The 16,921-nt window shown below is 39.2% G+C and overlaps 1 protein-coding gene across 1 annotated transcript in view; it reads left to right on the top strand.

Annotated features, from left to right (window-relative positions):
- Positions 1 to 16,921, top strand: part of LOC103372191 (receptor-type tyrosine-protein phosphatase gamma-like) — a 123,209-nt gene that overhangs the window by 38,874 nt on the left and 67,414 nt on the right. Inside the window, exon 4 of the mRNA XM_008301767.1 lies at positions 13,379 to 13,563. Coding sequence (XP_008299989.1) covers positions 13,379 to 13,563 — 185 coding nt within the window. The remainder of the gene's footprint in view (positions 1 to 13,378; positions 13,564 to 16,921) is intronic.

Raw genomic sequence — 16,921 nt, 5'->3', positions numbered from 1 at the left:
TGGTCACATTATTTTCAGTCTTTTCTAGGGGTACCATCATTTTTGTCCAGGCCTGTTTCATGAGTTTATTTTTTTAAATAATTCTGTTGAACCACTGTTCAGAAGCAATGTCTGATTTTCATTGGTTCATTTTCATAGAATTTGTATTTATTATCACTTTTGTCAGATTCAAGTTGTTTCTGTGACCGTTGTGGGTTTTTCTTTCATTAACTGAGGGGTACCAACAATTTTGTCCACATGTGTATTGTGCATTGTGTTTGTGCATTCTCAGTTCGTGTGTATGCATCTGTGAGTTTCTAAATCTGGGTGTGTAGCTTAGCATCTGTGCTGTTTCATCTGTAGCAGCAAAGTTTGTCCCCTCCCTTCCTTGATGTACACTTCCATATGGTTAGCTAGGTCAGAAAGGCATCACTTAGATGTACACACACACACAAAAATACACAATCCCACTCATACACATATACTGTATATGTGTGCGCTGTCCCATCAAGCGTATGCAGTATGCCCTTGAGTGCTGCTGCGTGACATTTTCTGTTACCAGATTTATAGTGGAGGCAGAGCAAATGCAGATGAGGAGAAGGAGGAGAAGTGACAGCTTGGAAAAAGGCACAAAGAGGAGAAATAGTGCTGAAAAAACTACAGACACACAGATATATAGATCGCATGCCTCCTACACACCCTCTACAATGTGTTAGCATTGCCACAGTGGGGTGGATTTAGGATGGACGTCGGTGCGTGTTTGTGACTGTTCCCTTGGTCTGTAAACACTTTCAACTTCACCACTTGACAGCATATACACTCAATTCAAAGGTGGTGTTATTGAATGTACAAAGCCCATACACCAGCAACTATATTACACAGGTCATTTTTCTTCCTGTCCTCCCCCTCCTTTACCTGAATGACAGGTAGCCTCATATTAAAGGAGCCACAGTGACAAATTGATGCATTTATAGTGAACAGAGAAAAGTTGTCCAGTGTCTTTAAAGCTACACCCCGACATTTCAGAACATATGTTTCTTGTGAGAAACATATGTGATGATGCACATTAGTTTAATTTCTATGTGTTCAGATGTGGTTGACTTGGATTAATGCACTGAGTGGAAGCAGGAAAGGAGATAGACCCAATCAGGACTGAATAGAAATACCTTCAACAACAAACAATGTTGTCTTTTTCCTATAGCTGTTTTACGTAGTGAGCTCTTCTATTTAAAGCAGAGGTTTGTGTGCTTATATTGGAGTAATCCACTGATCTATAACATCCCAAAGGGTCTTGTTACATTGGCAAAGGTCAAGCCAATCAATTCCCAGTAAAATATTTAATCTAAAACACAACAGAACTGTATATATCCATCTGCAATATAATTAAACATTTCAAATGACTCAAAATTCTTCTACCTCTCAACAATGCATACTTATGGTCATCATTGATGCATCATTTCTAAGGTAAACAGTAGAGCGTTTCCTCTGACAAATAATCAAAAATATATTCATTAGAAAGACTGTATTGAAAATACAGGCACCAAAGTAGGAAACTCAAAACTGTCATTGTTGAAAAAAAAAAACAAAAAGACAAGAAATATTTTTTTTGTTAAATTACAGTCTTATTCTAAAATGGATTAAATTAATTTTTTCCCTTAAAATTCTACACAAAATACATCATTATGACAACTTGAAAATTTTTTTTTTGAGATTTTTGCAAATTTATTAAAATAAAAAACTAAGAAATCGTATGTACACAAGCATTCACAGCCTTTGCTCAATATTTTGTTGATGCATCTTTGGCAGCAATAACAGCCTCAAGTCTTTTTGAATATGATGCCACAAGCTTGGCACACCTGTCTCTGGCCAGTTTTGCCCATTCCTCTTTGCAGAGGGAGAGTCACAGTTTCAAATCATTTGAAATACAAGAGATATTGAAATGTATTTTATTCACCTCTGTTCTCTACTTATTCCATCAAAAAAATATCCATGGACTGCTTGGCATTATCTTAAATTTGTTGGAAGATGTGAGTAGTCTTCAGTGTGCTCCATGTAACTTCAGTTTACATGTACACATTTCTGATATCCTGATTTCCAAAGGTAGTCCAGCCCTTTATTAACACCTCATTTGACCCATTAGGAGCTTCCGTGTTATGCCCATAGCATACAATAGCCAATGAGAGTTCATGCTTAACAAAAGTTCCTGCTACTTTCTTTCATATAGAGACTGAGCCAATTCTCATCAATTGCTCTGATGACTTGAAGGTTGTATATCCAAGGAATTTCTGAAATTGAGGATATGGTGCATCAGTAACAGCTTTAGCCACAATAAAGAAATCCCTGCATCAAGATAACTACTTGCTGCCAGTTCTGACTGCATCTGTTCTCAAAAAGCACAAAGTGTAGTTTTGAGACCAGTCATGATGCTACACTAAATGTCATGTTGTGTGGTGCTTTTTATACAAAGTGCTGTCTCATTATAGCACTTTAGTCTTATATGCACAAATGAGACTTTTTTTGGAAGTGCCTGCATATACCCACTGAAAAGTATGAACAAAATATATAATTTGTGTGATATTTGCATGATCAGTGTGACGACCCGAGTCTCAGAATCTGTGCGGGCGGACCCAACGAAAAAGGGAGGCAGGAGAAAATGTTAAAGACGTTACTCGAGAGGTTGCTGCTAAGCGGCCTGACTGTACCACGGTGAGGAATCACAATCATCTGGCGCTGAAGGTCTGTGAGCTGCCCGTATTTGTACGGCTGGCTGCTGATGAGATGATGTGCCGCAGCTGTCAGCGATTGATTCTCTCATTCAGGTCGGCTCCGCCCAGCCTGCAGGGAGAGCAGGAAAAACACGCCCACCATACACCAAGGCAGAGAAAACAAGCAAAAACACAACAAACATACCATCCTAACAATCAGTTAGAATTTTTTTAAATAATCTTCTTTAAATCATTAAAACCTTTAGTGTATTTTAACTTCTACTCCTCAATCCTGATAGCAAAAACGGTAAATCTGACGATTGTGTGTGACGGCCCCACCTAGTATCTTGGTTGAGCACATTGCACATTGGCTGTCTGTGCTTTGCTCTCCTTCCTCAGGTCCCTAAACTGCTGGAGACTGAGTGGGCGGTCCTACCTGCTTGGTGCGCTTGGCCCAGCGCTCCCAGGCTACTCAAGGGCTAACCCCTCAGCTCCTGCCCTCTCTCTCCTCATGCTTGCGACTTTTGCTTGTGTCATTTCGGTTTGTGTCTCTACATCTGACACCACCTTGCACCACATCACACCCAGACATCCAGGCATCCAGGCATCTGCACCTACACGACTGATATCACAGTTGACTAGTGATTTAAGCCATGAGGAGTCTTTACCTGTCAGGCTGTAGTGGCGCTCTCCTTGGGTTCATCTATGTTTGGGGTAGTGTTGTGGTCAATGTGGCAGGAGCTTTGCTCAGGAGCACATCCGTGACTCTGGGAGGGTTGCTGGCGTGCCAGTCGCTCTTCCACCCATCAGGCTATAGTGCATAAGTACCCACCATCAGTAGCTGCATGAAGACTAGGAGGAAGACTGATGAATAGGGTGGTTTCAGGTTTAGATGGCTGTTCTGTCTATCTGGATGACTTGGTGATCTATAGTGATACATGGCATTCTCATTTACAGCGCATTCATGCTTTGTTTGATCGGCTGACTGAGGCACAGCTAGCCGTGAATTTAGCCAAGTGCTAGTTCGCCAGAGCAAAGGTAACCTACCTTGGTCGAGTGGTGGGGCAGGAGAAAGTGGCCCCTGTTCATGCCAAGGTTTCTGTAGTAATGGAATATCAACAGCCCACTACAAAAAAGGAACTGCAATGGTTCCTCAGTCTGGTTGGACATTATCTGAGTTTCTGCAGAAACTTCTCCACTGTTGTGTTCCCTCTGACTGAACTTTTAAAAGCCAGGACGAAGTTTGTATGGTCCATCGACTGTCAACAAGCCAGGTGGGAGCAAGTGCCATTTTCCTTCAAGAGGATGTTGAGGGTTTGATGAGACCAATCTGCTTCTTCTCAAAAAAATGTAATAGTTATCAACGTAACTATTCTGTAATCGTGAAGGAAGCCTTGGCATTGATCGGGGCCCTCCAGCATTTGAGGTGTATGTGGGAGGTCCAGTGCCCCTCCTGGTATACACTGACCACAACCCTCTGATGTCTCTGCGCTCCATCAGTTGCTCCAGTCAGAGGTTAATTCGATGGTCCTTGTTTCTGCAGGCTTATGACATTGAGATTAGGCACATCAAAAGCACTGACAATATTCCAGCAGATGCCTTGTCACGTGTGCCAGTTCCATAATGGAGAGGTAAACTGGTGTGGTTGTCTATTTTGGTTTTGCCTTGTCTTGACCTGACCCTGCTCTAACTGCTTTCTTAAAGTGCTTCTCAGGTATTCTGGAGTTGCTGTGAGCAGGTGGGGTTTAAGCAGCAGGCCAAGCTGGGTAATAAACTTGTGTGTTTTTTCTTTGTCACCTCTTCAGTTTTGAAAATCTGGCAGTAGTAAGTTAGTAATTGCCGGGGCCAATGGGAGATCTTGGTTGAGCACATTGGCTGTTTGCGCTTTGCTCTGCTTCCTCAGGTCCCTAAACTGCTAGAGACTGAGTGGGCGGTCCTACCTGCTTGGTGCGCTTGGCCCAGCACTCCCAGGCTACAAAAGGCCCAACCCCTCAGCTCCTGCTCTCTCTTTCCTCATGCTTGCAACTTGTGCTTGTGTCATTTTGGTTTGTGTCTCTACATCAGACAACACCTCACACCACATCACATCCAGGCATCCAGGCATCTGCACCTACACAACTGATATCACTGACTTACACATCTCACTTTGGTAATATTAAATTAGCAGTTAATAAAAGACAACATTTTCTACTGGTAATACGTGTGTCGTCTCCCCTCGTTTGTCGTAACCTATTTGCCGGGTTGTGACATATGAAAAAACTTCCAATTTTCATCTTTGAACAGAGACCAAGGCTATGCATGTACACCAAGTGTAATTTAGAGTAATGATAAAGGCTTAAGGTTTATTTAAAAAAAATTAGGAACACCTTTAACCCTTTAAGCCTGCAGTCCTAAAATGATTCTGTATTCTCTCATGATCTCTAAACGTCTCCTGAGAATTTGATAAATCAAGTTTATCAAAAGTGCCTAGTTGAGGAGAAAATTGCTAAGGGACATTTAACCAAATATTAGCATCGTTGTATGTACATTTTTGACACAGCAGATGTTGTCATATTCCCAGAAGCTCAAACATAAATATAAGAATCAATCAAAGTGCATGATTGTTTTTTATTACAAAAACACGTGTTTCAGTGGTTCAATCATAGAAAATTAAGACATGAAGGACTCATTGGAAACTCAAGACTGCCATGATACACATGGTCTTTGCAATTGTGTGCACTTTTATTCACAATTGTACCCAGGGTGTAGTATATATAGTACATATCACAAAAAGGCAAACACCCTGGAGGAAATGCCTTTGGTTTCCTTTGTAAGTTGAGGAGATTGATTACATTTGTTTTCTTGATTAAAAAATAAAAAATAAAAATAAAAAAAGAAAGAAAAAAGTAGAAGTTTTGGTTTCAGAAAACATGGATAGATTTTGCTTTGATTTATTTTATTTTTTGTTTTGTTTTGTTTTTGCTGTTTTCAAACACAACCTGGTCCCACCACTGTTTGGACTAAAATAAGATTGACACTGATTACATTAAGCAATTATGTCTATTATTACCACATCTGTAATGACATGTAAGGGCACACGGACAATATGAAGCTGCATTATCTGCACAGCTATACAATAAATGAATGAAATGATAACATCTTACATACACAAGTATCTAATGACATGTCTATTAGAGACTGTCAAAATAGTACGTTGATAATTAGGACTGCTACTTCAGTATGTTAAAATCCTAGAATTATAAACTTACTGTTTGCCACAAGAAGGCCTGTTTGCATTTCTTTTTTTACAATGGAATAAATTAATTATACATCATCCAAAATTATGTAAGTTGTGTTGCACAACCCTTTAGTGGGGGGTGGTTTTGGTTCCTTCCTGCCGTTGCCGACCGCTTGCTCAGAGGGAATCCAAAGGCAATTTTGGATTGTTGGGCTCTCTGTTTAAATTTGTAAGATCTGTACCTTACCATGTTAAGCGCTGTGATATGGCATATGTTGGTATCTGTGCTATACAAATAAAATTGACTTGATTTGACTATTGTTATATTTGTTTATTATTTTTAGTTAATTTCAGTGATTTGCAAAAACAATATCTTGCCTATTGTTAGTTTGAGTTTTAAAGTATGTGAACTAAGCCCATTTGCTCTGATTAAAACTGCTCTTGCTGTTGATGTTCTTGTTTTTTAAAATTTCTCTGTGCACTTTATGTCTATGATGTCGTAGGTGAAGTTCAAGATATTTAAAAGCTTAATGAGGTCTCTGCATATTATTTAGATGTGCACCAATAACAGTTTTACAAAAAGATAAAAGCAATGTGTGAAGCAGTTTGAGCAATGCAAGTGAGTCTAAGTGCTACTCAATTTAGAGTCCTCCATGGCATTGAGTGGTTGCCTGTTACAAAACTGGCAGTGTTGTAGATGCAAAGCTCACAGATGAGCTGTACTTCAGAGAGCTGGGAAGTGGATAGAAATGAACTTGGCAAGAGCAGCACTTACATTTTTCACAAAAGACATTTTTTTCTCACATGAAAGTGTTAGTTATTGAGAATGCCAATTGTTGTAATTGTGCATTTCGATAATTCTCAGGAAAGCTGACATACAATTAAGTGCTATCAGTAATGTACTGTAAATATGTGCAGCCACCAGTGATGACTGAAGTTGTAGTGGACGGAGGTCATTGCTCAAGGATAGATGAATGTTCTATGCAACCTATCTCTGTCGTAGTGTAGTAGTCTTCTGTGCCGGTGTGTTGTTTTTGTGTCAAAGGGGCCAAAGAAGTCATTGAGGCAGTTTACCATGTAAGAGTGAGTGTTTGGATGCAGCATCAGAGAGACTGTGTATCTCTGGTGTTGTCCGCACGTGCTGCGTCCATGTTTTCAAAAGAACAACAGATAGGACATTAAATACAAGAATAATTTATTTACAGTGATATTTAAAATACATTTACACAGGAAGCTGAGCAGGTAAAAGGGAAGTGATGTAATCAAAGGGGGTCAGATGGGCTGAGTACTCCCTGGGGAGACAGCTACTGGCAGGAGGACATATTACACCAAGACTGGAAACATATGAGAATTGACACAAAATGTAACTGCAATACAATACAAAATCAGACAGACTTAATCTTATGAAGCAAGATATATTTTTGAAGCGGGCTGACCAGAACTGAGCCTTCTTCCAGAATGTAACCACTCATACTCTGAGTACAGAACGTGTGAAGGATCGCTCAGGATCTTGTTGGCCAGGCACAGAGCGGCCTGTTCATAGGTGTTTTGTAGGGAGGGGTGCTGCTGCTCATCCATTATTTTCCACACAGTGTGGACTAGACGCAGCAGCTTGTTTTTCAGCTGAACAGAGCGGCTGCCGTGCCAAGCTGTGATGCTGTATCTGACCACACTCTCCAGCACTGCATGGTAGAAGATTATCATGATCTTTTTGTCCACCCCATGGAGTCTTAAGCGGCGCAGGAAATACAGTTGTTGCTGCAATCTACTGCACAAGTACTCAACATGTGTGCTCCAGGTTAATGTATTATCAATAGAAACCCCTAGATAACTGTTAACCTGAGCAATAATTTGATCATGGATGACCACTGGCCTGTGGTCACCAATACCCCAGAGGTCAAACACAATTTCTTTTGTTTTGCTTGTGTTTAACACGAGGTGATTATCGTCACACCATTCAATGAATCTTTGAATTTTTTGAAAGTATTTGGTTGTGGTGCCATCCTTTTTTAGTATGGATAAAATTGCAGTGTCATCTCAAAATTTTAAAATATGATTTCCTGGATAAAACCTCCTGCATCCATCTGTATATAATGTAAATAAACCTGGAGAGCTTACACACCCCTGTGGTGAACCCAGTTTAGTGAAATACAAATGTAAATGCAGGACAATTTGTTATTTTGGCTTATTATGTTGGCATTTAAAAAAAAAATCAAAGTTATTCTGTATTTCAGAACATGTTACAAAAAGGGATTTTGACTGTTTGTATGAGTCCATTACATTAAGAGAGTGGTATTATGGGTGATTTTTAGCCTTTTTGTTGCTATGATATACTAGAGGATACCCAACCACAGTCTGAACTAATAGAAGTTTTACAGTGGTGGACATTTAATGACTTTGCTGACTGAAAAAAAATCCCCAGTATTCTAAATTGGGAAGTACATATATCTATGTTTTGTTATTGTTTTTTTCACGTCACTTTTACTTGCATCTTTCTCTTTCTGCAAAACTCCTTCAAGAACTGTACATCTTGTTGTTTGTAGACCAGCCTCCACAGAAGCAGTAGCCTGAGAAGCATCATTGAAAATAATAGATTTTGAGCACTATGTACTAATATGGCCTCTTTTCTCTGTTTCCTATGGTCAGAGACTTTCAACTTCAAAAATAACTGCACCTTTAGATTGCCTAGTCTTAAGACATAACTTTCTTTCCAGCAGTGAAATTCCTCTTTAACTTACCAGCAAAAGCACAGGTGTAACTAATAACTTTACCAATAACTTTGTTTTAGTGTTCCACACAAATGAGAGAGCATGTATGATAGCGGGGCCCTTTAAGACACACACGCTGGGCCCAGGTTGATATCATTTGTTAAATATGTTTTCTCTGCATAGGTCATTCACTGCTTGTGTTACAAATGATGTCTATGTATGGGAATGTGTGTGTTCCACTTAGTGAGCATGTGTGCTTCTGTGTGTGTGACTAATGGCTTTAGCAATAGCCATATGGGGCTCGACTACAGTTTATGAATAGAAAAACTCCACCGCAGTTCTTTATGAACAAGCTCATCAATTTGGTTCCACTGGGCATGTGAGCCCTATTCTTTATCCCACCATGTTCATCACTGAATTAAATTGTGCATGTGCATAATATGAGACAGGGCTTGAGATAATCGTTATGTGCATTGTTTGGTCAGTACTATACTACTCTCTCTTTCTCAACAAAAAGTAATCTAACACATTGCTGCGCAATATGCAGTTACACTACAATACTAACATATGTGGACATCAAACATTCCTTCATTAATCTGCAACTACAACAGCCTCTGCTTCTCTTTGAAGGCTGTCTTGATCCCAGTCCCAGTCAGTCACAAGAGCGTTGGTTGGATCCAGCAGTATGCTTTAATGGGTTTTGGATGCTTATGCAGAGCTATTACACAATCTGATAGCCAGTGAAATACTTAGATCTGAAAGTTACTGATAAAAGCTAGGTAGCTGGAATACAAGTTAGGGACCGAAGTGTGAACAACAAAACAGTCAAAGCAACTAGATTTATTATTATTAAATGTATTGATTTATTTGTAATTAATAACATCTTTCAAAGTAACAACATGATAACAACTACTAACTACAACACACTATTAACACACATTAAGGAAGGGAAAGGACACAATTCTATATTGTGGTCAATAACATGGTGTAATATGGTGTTCTGAGATGAAGGGATGAATAGACCACACTTGAAAGCAGTCACTAATTCAGTGTTAGGCTATTTAGGAATTTTGTAATAATTTACTTTTGGGAATAAAAGAGAATTTAGAGAGTTGCATCGAGATTTAGTGACTGAAAGTTACTAGCGTGCACGTCGTGCTTCTGCTGACTGATGGGTCCATTGATGGTTGGGTTGGACTGTAAATATGGGTCAGTACAGCGGTGGACAGAGTGTAGCTTCCTAGTGGTTCGTAAAGACATTTTATGGAGGACTCATAGAAGGACTCAGGAAGGACTTAAAGTGGTGCTTTCAGGTAAGGGACTTTTGCATATAATTAACTCAAGAGGGAATGGCAAAACCTTTGTCAGGGAGGACTGATGTCCACATGCTTGACATGATTGATCCATGACTGAGTTACACCTTTAAGATTTCCTATGGGTTATATGGTTTCAAAACAGTACAGTATTGTGATACATCATTTATATTTGTGCACCTGGTGAAGACACAATCAAAACAAGACTAAATATGCATGCATAACCATCCGACATGTTAAACTTCTAGTTTTACACATAAACATGCTAAATAAAAGATTTTAGGGAAGCGTATGGTTTAAACTGCTAATAATACGATTTTTGAAATTAATGTTCAGCAGGTCTCATGTAAGTCTGTTGTTTCTTGTGGCATTGTCAGTGGGAGTGAAATCCTTTTGATGCTGTTGTCACGATTTTGACCCTCACTTCCTGCAATGTCAAAAGTCAGTCAGAGTGTTTCTGGCAGCCACTTGGTCCTTTGCAGTCCTGGTAGTGACTGAGGATGTGAGGCAGTCACTTGGCTAAACTGCAACCCCAATATGCATTGTGGATGTTGTGGTGGAAAAACTACTGTTTTCCTTAATAATTTATCAAGTGAGTCTTGTTATACTGAAATAAAAACATCTGAGAAAAAGCAACAAAAGCAACTTTTGAGTATTTTATTCTCTGTGCAGAGGTTAATCGTGATACAGAGTGTAGAGCAGTCTGCAAAGGAAGAACAAAGGAGTGTGTGCTGACTATAAAGCAAAAGATAGGAGGTGGGAGTAGGCGAAGTACCAACGTAGGTGTCTAAGGTCTGACAGATACAGTTCATAGAATATACAAAACTTTGCAGTTAGTCTGTTACTTGCACATACAGGACATACTTCCCTTTGACTCCAGACAAGGGGTTGTTTTTGGGTTAAGCAGGTCGAGCATAGGTCAAACGCCAAGAAAGTTACTATAACAGTGTTCTCATCTGGAGGTGTGTGCTGTGGGCTCCTCTCCAGATCTACCTTCTCGTGGCTGCCTCCTGAGAACACAAACTTCACACCATCCTGACAGACCTGGAAGGTGTCTTTCTTTTGGGTTTCACATCTGGTCAGATGTGTTCTGTGTTCTTTGCTTCACTGATCACAGGGAACCCTTTCTCCAGTTCTTAAATGCGAAGGTGGTAAACTCCAAGGCTACAGGAGGTCAATGAAAATCTGCTCTTCCTTTGTTTTAAAGTTGGCTGTGGCTGGTTGATCCTACAGATGCTAGATGGTCAGTGAAGAAAACATGATTAAAAGTCTAAACTCATACTGGCCAACATATTAGACTGACTATTACTAATGCTGCTACTCAAAAATCTATCCATCATCTGTACATCGATTGATCCTCACAAGGGTCACGGGGGGGGCTGGAATCTGTCCCAGCTGATTCAGGGCGAAGGCAGGGGACACCCTGGACAGGTCGCCAGTCTATCACAGGGCTACACAAAGAGACAACAAGCACACTCACATTCACACCTACGGACAATTTAGAATCACCAACTAACCTTAACATGTTTTTGGACTGTGGGAGGATGCTGGAGCAACTGGTAAGAACCCATGCTGCACGGGGAGAACATGCAAACTCCACACAGAAAGATCCCAGGCGTCAGATCCCAGGCATCCTAATCAGGATGCAAACTGGAGATCTTCTAGCTGTGATGCGACAGTGTGAACAACCGAGCCACCTTGCAGCCCTGCTCATCAAACGTACAAACACAGGCCCTTATACAGAAACAGTAAGGGGTAATTTAACAAATATACTCTTTAGAAGTTTTACTTTGGAACACGTGCATTGGAATGATGTCAAGTCTCCAGCAGTTAACCTCAACACTTTCGTCTTATGTGTCACATTAAAAGCCTACAAGGGATAATGCTTTCTGGGCTCCAGTAGAGTACAGTACATGTGCAGTGTATAATGTATGTCAGTGACGGTTGCCTAACTTCAAACAGCAAAATAATAAAATGGACTGAAAACACTATTTCTGTCATAGCAGAATAAACTCAGACCAAAAAAGTGTGCATCACATGACTCTGTTGTACAGATAGAATTAGCAGTGTAGAAATGTATTTTACACAACTTTTTTTCAAGACAGCAGACGATCATGCATCAGGCTTGCTTTGCATTCTAAACCTTTTCAAGTACAGATTTTGCTCTGCAAGTGAATATATGGTCCCGGCAATATTTGAGACTATCTTATCAAATACTGCATCTACAGCGTGCTCTAGCTAAGAAGAAAACCTCACTGGTCAAACAGAAACATGTAGTGGTAAACAGCAGGCAAGGCAGGGCTGGTCCTATCATAATGAAAGATAGCTACAGTTGGTTCACAAAGATGTGTATTGTTAAATTCAAAATAAAACCTACAGGGTTTATGTGCCTGCCTTTTGTATCTCTCAGTGCCAGTATCTGAAGATGGAACAGCTTGGCTGCATTTTGCCTGAAGCCTATTAGATATATGAACTTGTGTGCATGTGTGTGCTTGTTTGCATTTATCTGTGTGTGTGTGTGTGTGTGTGTGTGTGTGAGACACTTGTGTGTAGAGCATTCATTTGTGCTCATGAGTTTTAGTCCTGCCATTCATACAGAGAACTGGGTTGTGCTGGTGTGTGTGTGTGTGTGTGTGTGTGTGTGTGTGTGTGTGCATGCGTATGTGTTTGCTCACATAACCCACTCTGAATGTATTTGAAAGATAAGCTGAGCCAATGTATTCAGTCATTCAACAATCTCCCTGTGACTATTTCTCTCTTTAATTCTAATTTACTTCCTTCATTCTCCCTTCACATCTGCCCTTCTGCCCCATTTCTTTTTCTTTCTTTCTTCACCTTGCATCACACCATTGGTGTCTTCAATTCATCCCCTTCAATGTTTTTCTCCCACCCTGTTCCCATTTCTATGTTTTTTCTTATTGCTTTCTTTCATTTTTTTCTTCCATCCTTCCCCCTTTCTTTCCCCCCTTTTCTGGCTGTATGCCTCAATATTATATTGTTATTCCAATCCTTTTTCCTGATGTGTTAATCTGGCAATCCATTTCTTTTTTCCCCTTTCATTGCTGTCATTCTTCACATCACCAATTTCTTTCTTATTACTTTCCATCCTTTTTCTGTCAATTTCCCCCTTTTTCTCCTTTCGTTCTCTTCTTTTCGTGCTACTTCATTTCTATTCTAACCCTTTCTTTTCTCATCATCCTTTCATCTGTCTTCTTCCACTGCTATCTTTCCCATATTTTACTATGAACTATCCTTTTTCTCTTTTACACTCTGCATTGTTTTGCTTACACTCACTCTCCATGTCTTACTTGCCCTCTCATTTTCAACTTCCATCCATTTTCCACTTGTCCTGTTGTCTTTTTTATTCTCCTACTATGACGTTATTTAATCTTCCTTGTTTCATTCCCCTCACTCCTATGATTCTTCTTTACGTTTCTGCCTCCATCCTCTTTCCAGTGTGCAGCAGTGCTCCCATCAACATGAAGGTGCAGCATGTGAATGGCAGTGCTCTAGTGGTCCGTTGGGCTCGTCCAGAGGTCACCTACCACCCACCCATCCTCCACTTCCTGGTGTCCTACAGCTGGACCACCCACGACGACAGCTATGAGGAGACGCACCTTACTGATGCCAAACACAAACTGGTGAGACTGCAAGGAACTGAAGGGTTACAGTTATAATATGGGTTGATGCTGAATCCTACAGTTAGTAGGTTTGGTTAGTTAGATCATTCTAAAGTGATGAACCCAACATAACACATAAGAAATAAAACATAATAGGTTCTAAATACAAGAACTAAGAGCACTTGACTATGAGGTGAGACTCCCATTCACATTGTTTGACTGAAGTGATAACCTGTGTATGTACACATCTTCTTTAGTGTTTGAGAGTTGTAGCTAGGGTTATGCTATAACTTTTCAACACCAGGTACTGGATTCTGGCCTTGACCACCAAACCAACAACACCATTAATATGTCCTTGGAGAGAGTGCCAGAAAATGTGCACTATTATGCCTGTTCGTCATCACAGAGGCTCACTTGGCTTCAATAACTCAACAAGTATTCAATCTCTCATTTAGGATTTCTTTCATCAGTGTTTTGATAAAAATGAAATGTGTTCCTGGAATTCCTGTTGACATAGACAACTATTACAGAAGCTGCAATTAGGAATCACAACTTTGATTTTAACAAAGCTAAAGAAAAATGACTTTATGAGCAAAGAATCAGTGGGACTTGAGCTTTTTTTTTTTTTTTTTTTTTTTACCACTGGAACAGTCTTTTTCTCTTTGACAGCTGGCTTTTGACTCTGACTTCCACAGTGGAGGGGTGACTATATACACATTTGATTTGATTTCAGACATATTATAACATATTGTATAGAACTGGTTCTGAGTGACCAAGAACTGACCCATGTAGACTCATTTAGAAAGGGAAACATTGACTTTTGTTGAACTGAGTTGCTGAGAAGCTTCTAAAATAAGAGATAAAAATGAGAGTTTGCTGGGGCGCCGCTACAGCTCACCTGGTTGAGCTGGTGTCCCATGTACAGGCCCTTTCCCACACGTCTTCCCCCAATTCTTCTCCCCCACTATCCTGTCTCTCTCTCACTACACTATCAAATAAAGGCACAAAGGCCCAAAAATAACTTTAAAAAAAAATGAGAGTTTGCTGCTGAACAGTGTTGAGCTCTGTTGTAGGAAAATCAATGTGTAAATGAATATGAATGTGGCATTAAGTAGGACATTGTCTCAGCATGATTTTAGCATCGTCATGGTTTCCCACCTCTTGTCCAACTCCCACTGTGTACATGGTTCCCTCTAAAAGTCCCTGGCTCCTCATCTTCTTCTTTTATTGGTTTATTGGTCTTTTGCTTAGCCTTATTGCTTCAGAAAGAATAATTTTAAACAAGTACAATATCAGAAAAATCAACTCAGAGTTAGGCATACAATCACCGGATTATAATATTTCGTAACATACAGTCCCTTATTCTGCTTAATCAGTGCCAGTGTCTCTTTTAATGTCTGCTCCTGGAGTCTTCAATCTCAGCTTCACATCATAATATACTGGTGCTGTTACACTGTGTCATACATCATCACTATGACTGGCGACTCATCACTTTGATATATTAGTATCTTCTATTGTATCTGACAAAGTATGTATTGACAATATACTATCGACAAAAAAAGTTTATATACTTTTATAAAGACCGCGTACAGTATTTTATGTATACTTAAAATCCAAGTCCTTCAGGAATTAAAAGCAGACAAGTGTGATTGTCAATTCAAGTTCATTGACACAATGCAAATTTTCTGAAAAAGCTGGGTTTTTTTGTTGTTCTTTTAAGAACAATAGAAAAATGTACTTACTTCTATTTTTCTCAAATAAATTTCTGCTGTAACTTAAATAAGAAAACAATGTTTTATTTTGTAAAATTCTGCTGTATGAAGCCAAAATGCAGTGTCTGGAAAAAAAAAAAATCAATTATAAATAACAGCTTTCTGTGTTTTTCCTTTCACCAAGTAATTGCATCAAAAACAATTGCATTACCAAGTGCAGGATTCTTTACCTCATTGACCTGCTCATTGACCTTGGCAGCATTACAGCAGGTACAGCACTTTGCCCTAGTTTTAGATCAAATTAATTACATGGCTGCAGAAAATAACAAATTCACTAATACATAATAATAATTTTTAAAAAATGGATAAAGGATTTTAATATTTAAAATCAGGGACTTTGGGATTCCATTACTATGGACATCCAACAATAAGAAGTGGGACAGTCATTATTTTATTTGTACTGACCACTGACTCTATCTTTGAAGATGCCTGATGTAGCATTTTCTTCATTTTTAAATTACCAATTATTTTATAAATATCACCTTCTTTCTGAAGGCAGGCTGTACATGGTAAATGCCCCAGAGACAAATCAAGTCGTATAACATACAAGGATGCCCCTCCAATAACAGTTCCTGAACAAAACCCACAGTCTCTCCATCTTTTTAACAAGTAAGTTCCTAGAGTACTTCTATGTGCTTGTGACACCTTTGGTGTTTGATTAGCTAGCAGGCCACTTTGTGGACTCTTCCTGACAAAGCAGATCACACTTACAACTGGGTTGGATAGACTTTGTTTACACACAAATGTTATCCATCCAGTGTCAGTGAATAGAAAACAGTGTACAGCATATATCTGAAATTGGAACAAAGTTTAATTAGTGGGCTGAAAATGTATTTTGTAGCCAAGGAGTTTGCAGTCATAATAGATGTGTAGCCAAAAAAAATCTGACTGAGGTCTGTAAATAAAACACAAAGCTTGAATCCCCTTCAGCCAAGTAAAGCTGCTGGTAATTCCCACACAGTGTTCCAAATATGTCTGCATGCACAACAATCCAAAAACCCAGATTCAGAAAACGTATTTGGGTATTACACAGTTAGCCAATAACTGTCAGCATTCACATTTGTAAAACATATCAGTATATCGACGCAAATAATAAGAACACTGATGGAAGGATGCACATATTTTAGTTTTGCACCTGGCAGTATTCCTTAGTATAAAATAATATAAAATCACCAGTATGGATAACATTTGCTTCACATCAAATATGTGTGCATACATTATGAGCTCAGTGCTTTAAAACCTATTGGAAGGAGCTTCTTACACACACTCATCTCTCGTCTCATTTGCACATTTGCAGTATGTCTTTGATGTGCTTCCTTGGTCTGTTTGCATGAGACAAAAAAAGACTGGAAGATTTCAGACTGTTGATAGCCATGTTGGTTTTTTAATCCTGTTTTTTGCAACTGTTTTCAAAAGATAGGATTTTTAAAGTCTATCCTATATGCACATTGAACTTACATTATTAGTGGCTCTAAATAGAAGTGGCTAATATAAAAAATATGTATTGCAATAACCATATGCAGTACTTAAATTTATTAGACCATCTGTCATAAAAACAAGAAAACATAAGTATTTTACAAATCTTTTAAAAACGTGTATAGAATTCA

This window comes from Stegastes partitus, unplaced genomic scaffold (genome assembly GCF_000690725.1).
Source record: "Stegastes partitus isolate 25-593 unplaced genomic scaffold, Stegastes_partitus-1.0.2 Scaffold1709, whole genome shotgun sequence".
NCBI lineage: Eukaryota > Metazoa > Chordata > Actinopteri > Pomacentridae > Stegastes > Stegastes partitus.
This window is presented reverse-complemented; position numbering and strand designations above follow the sequence as displayed.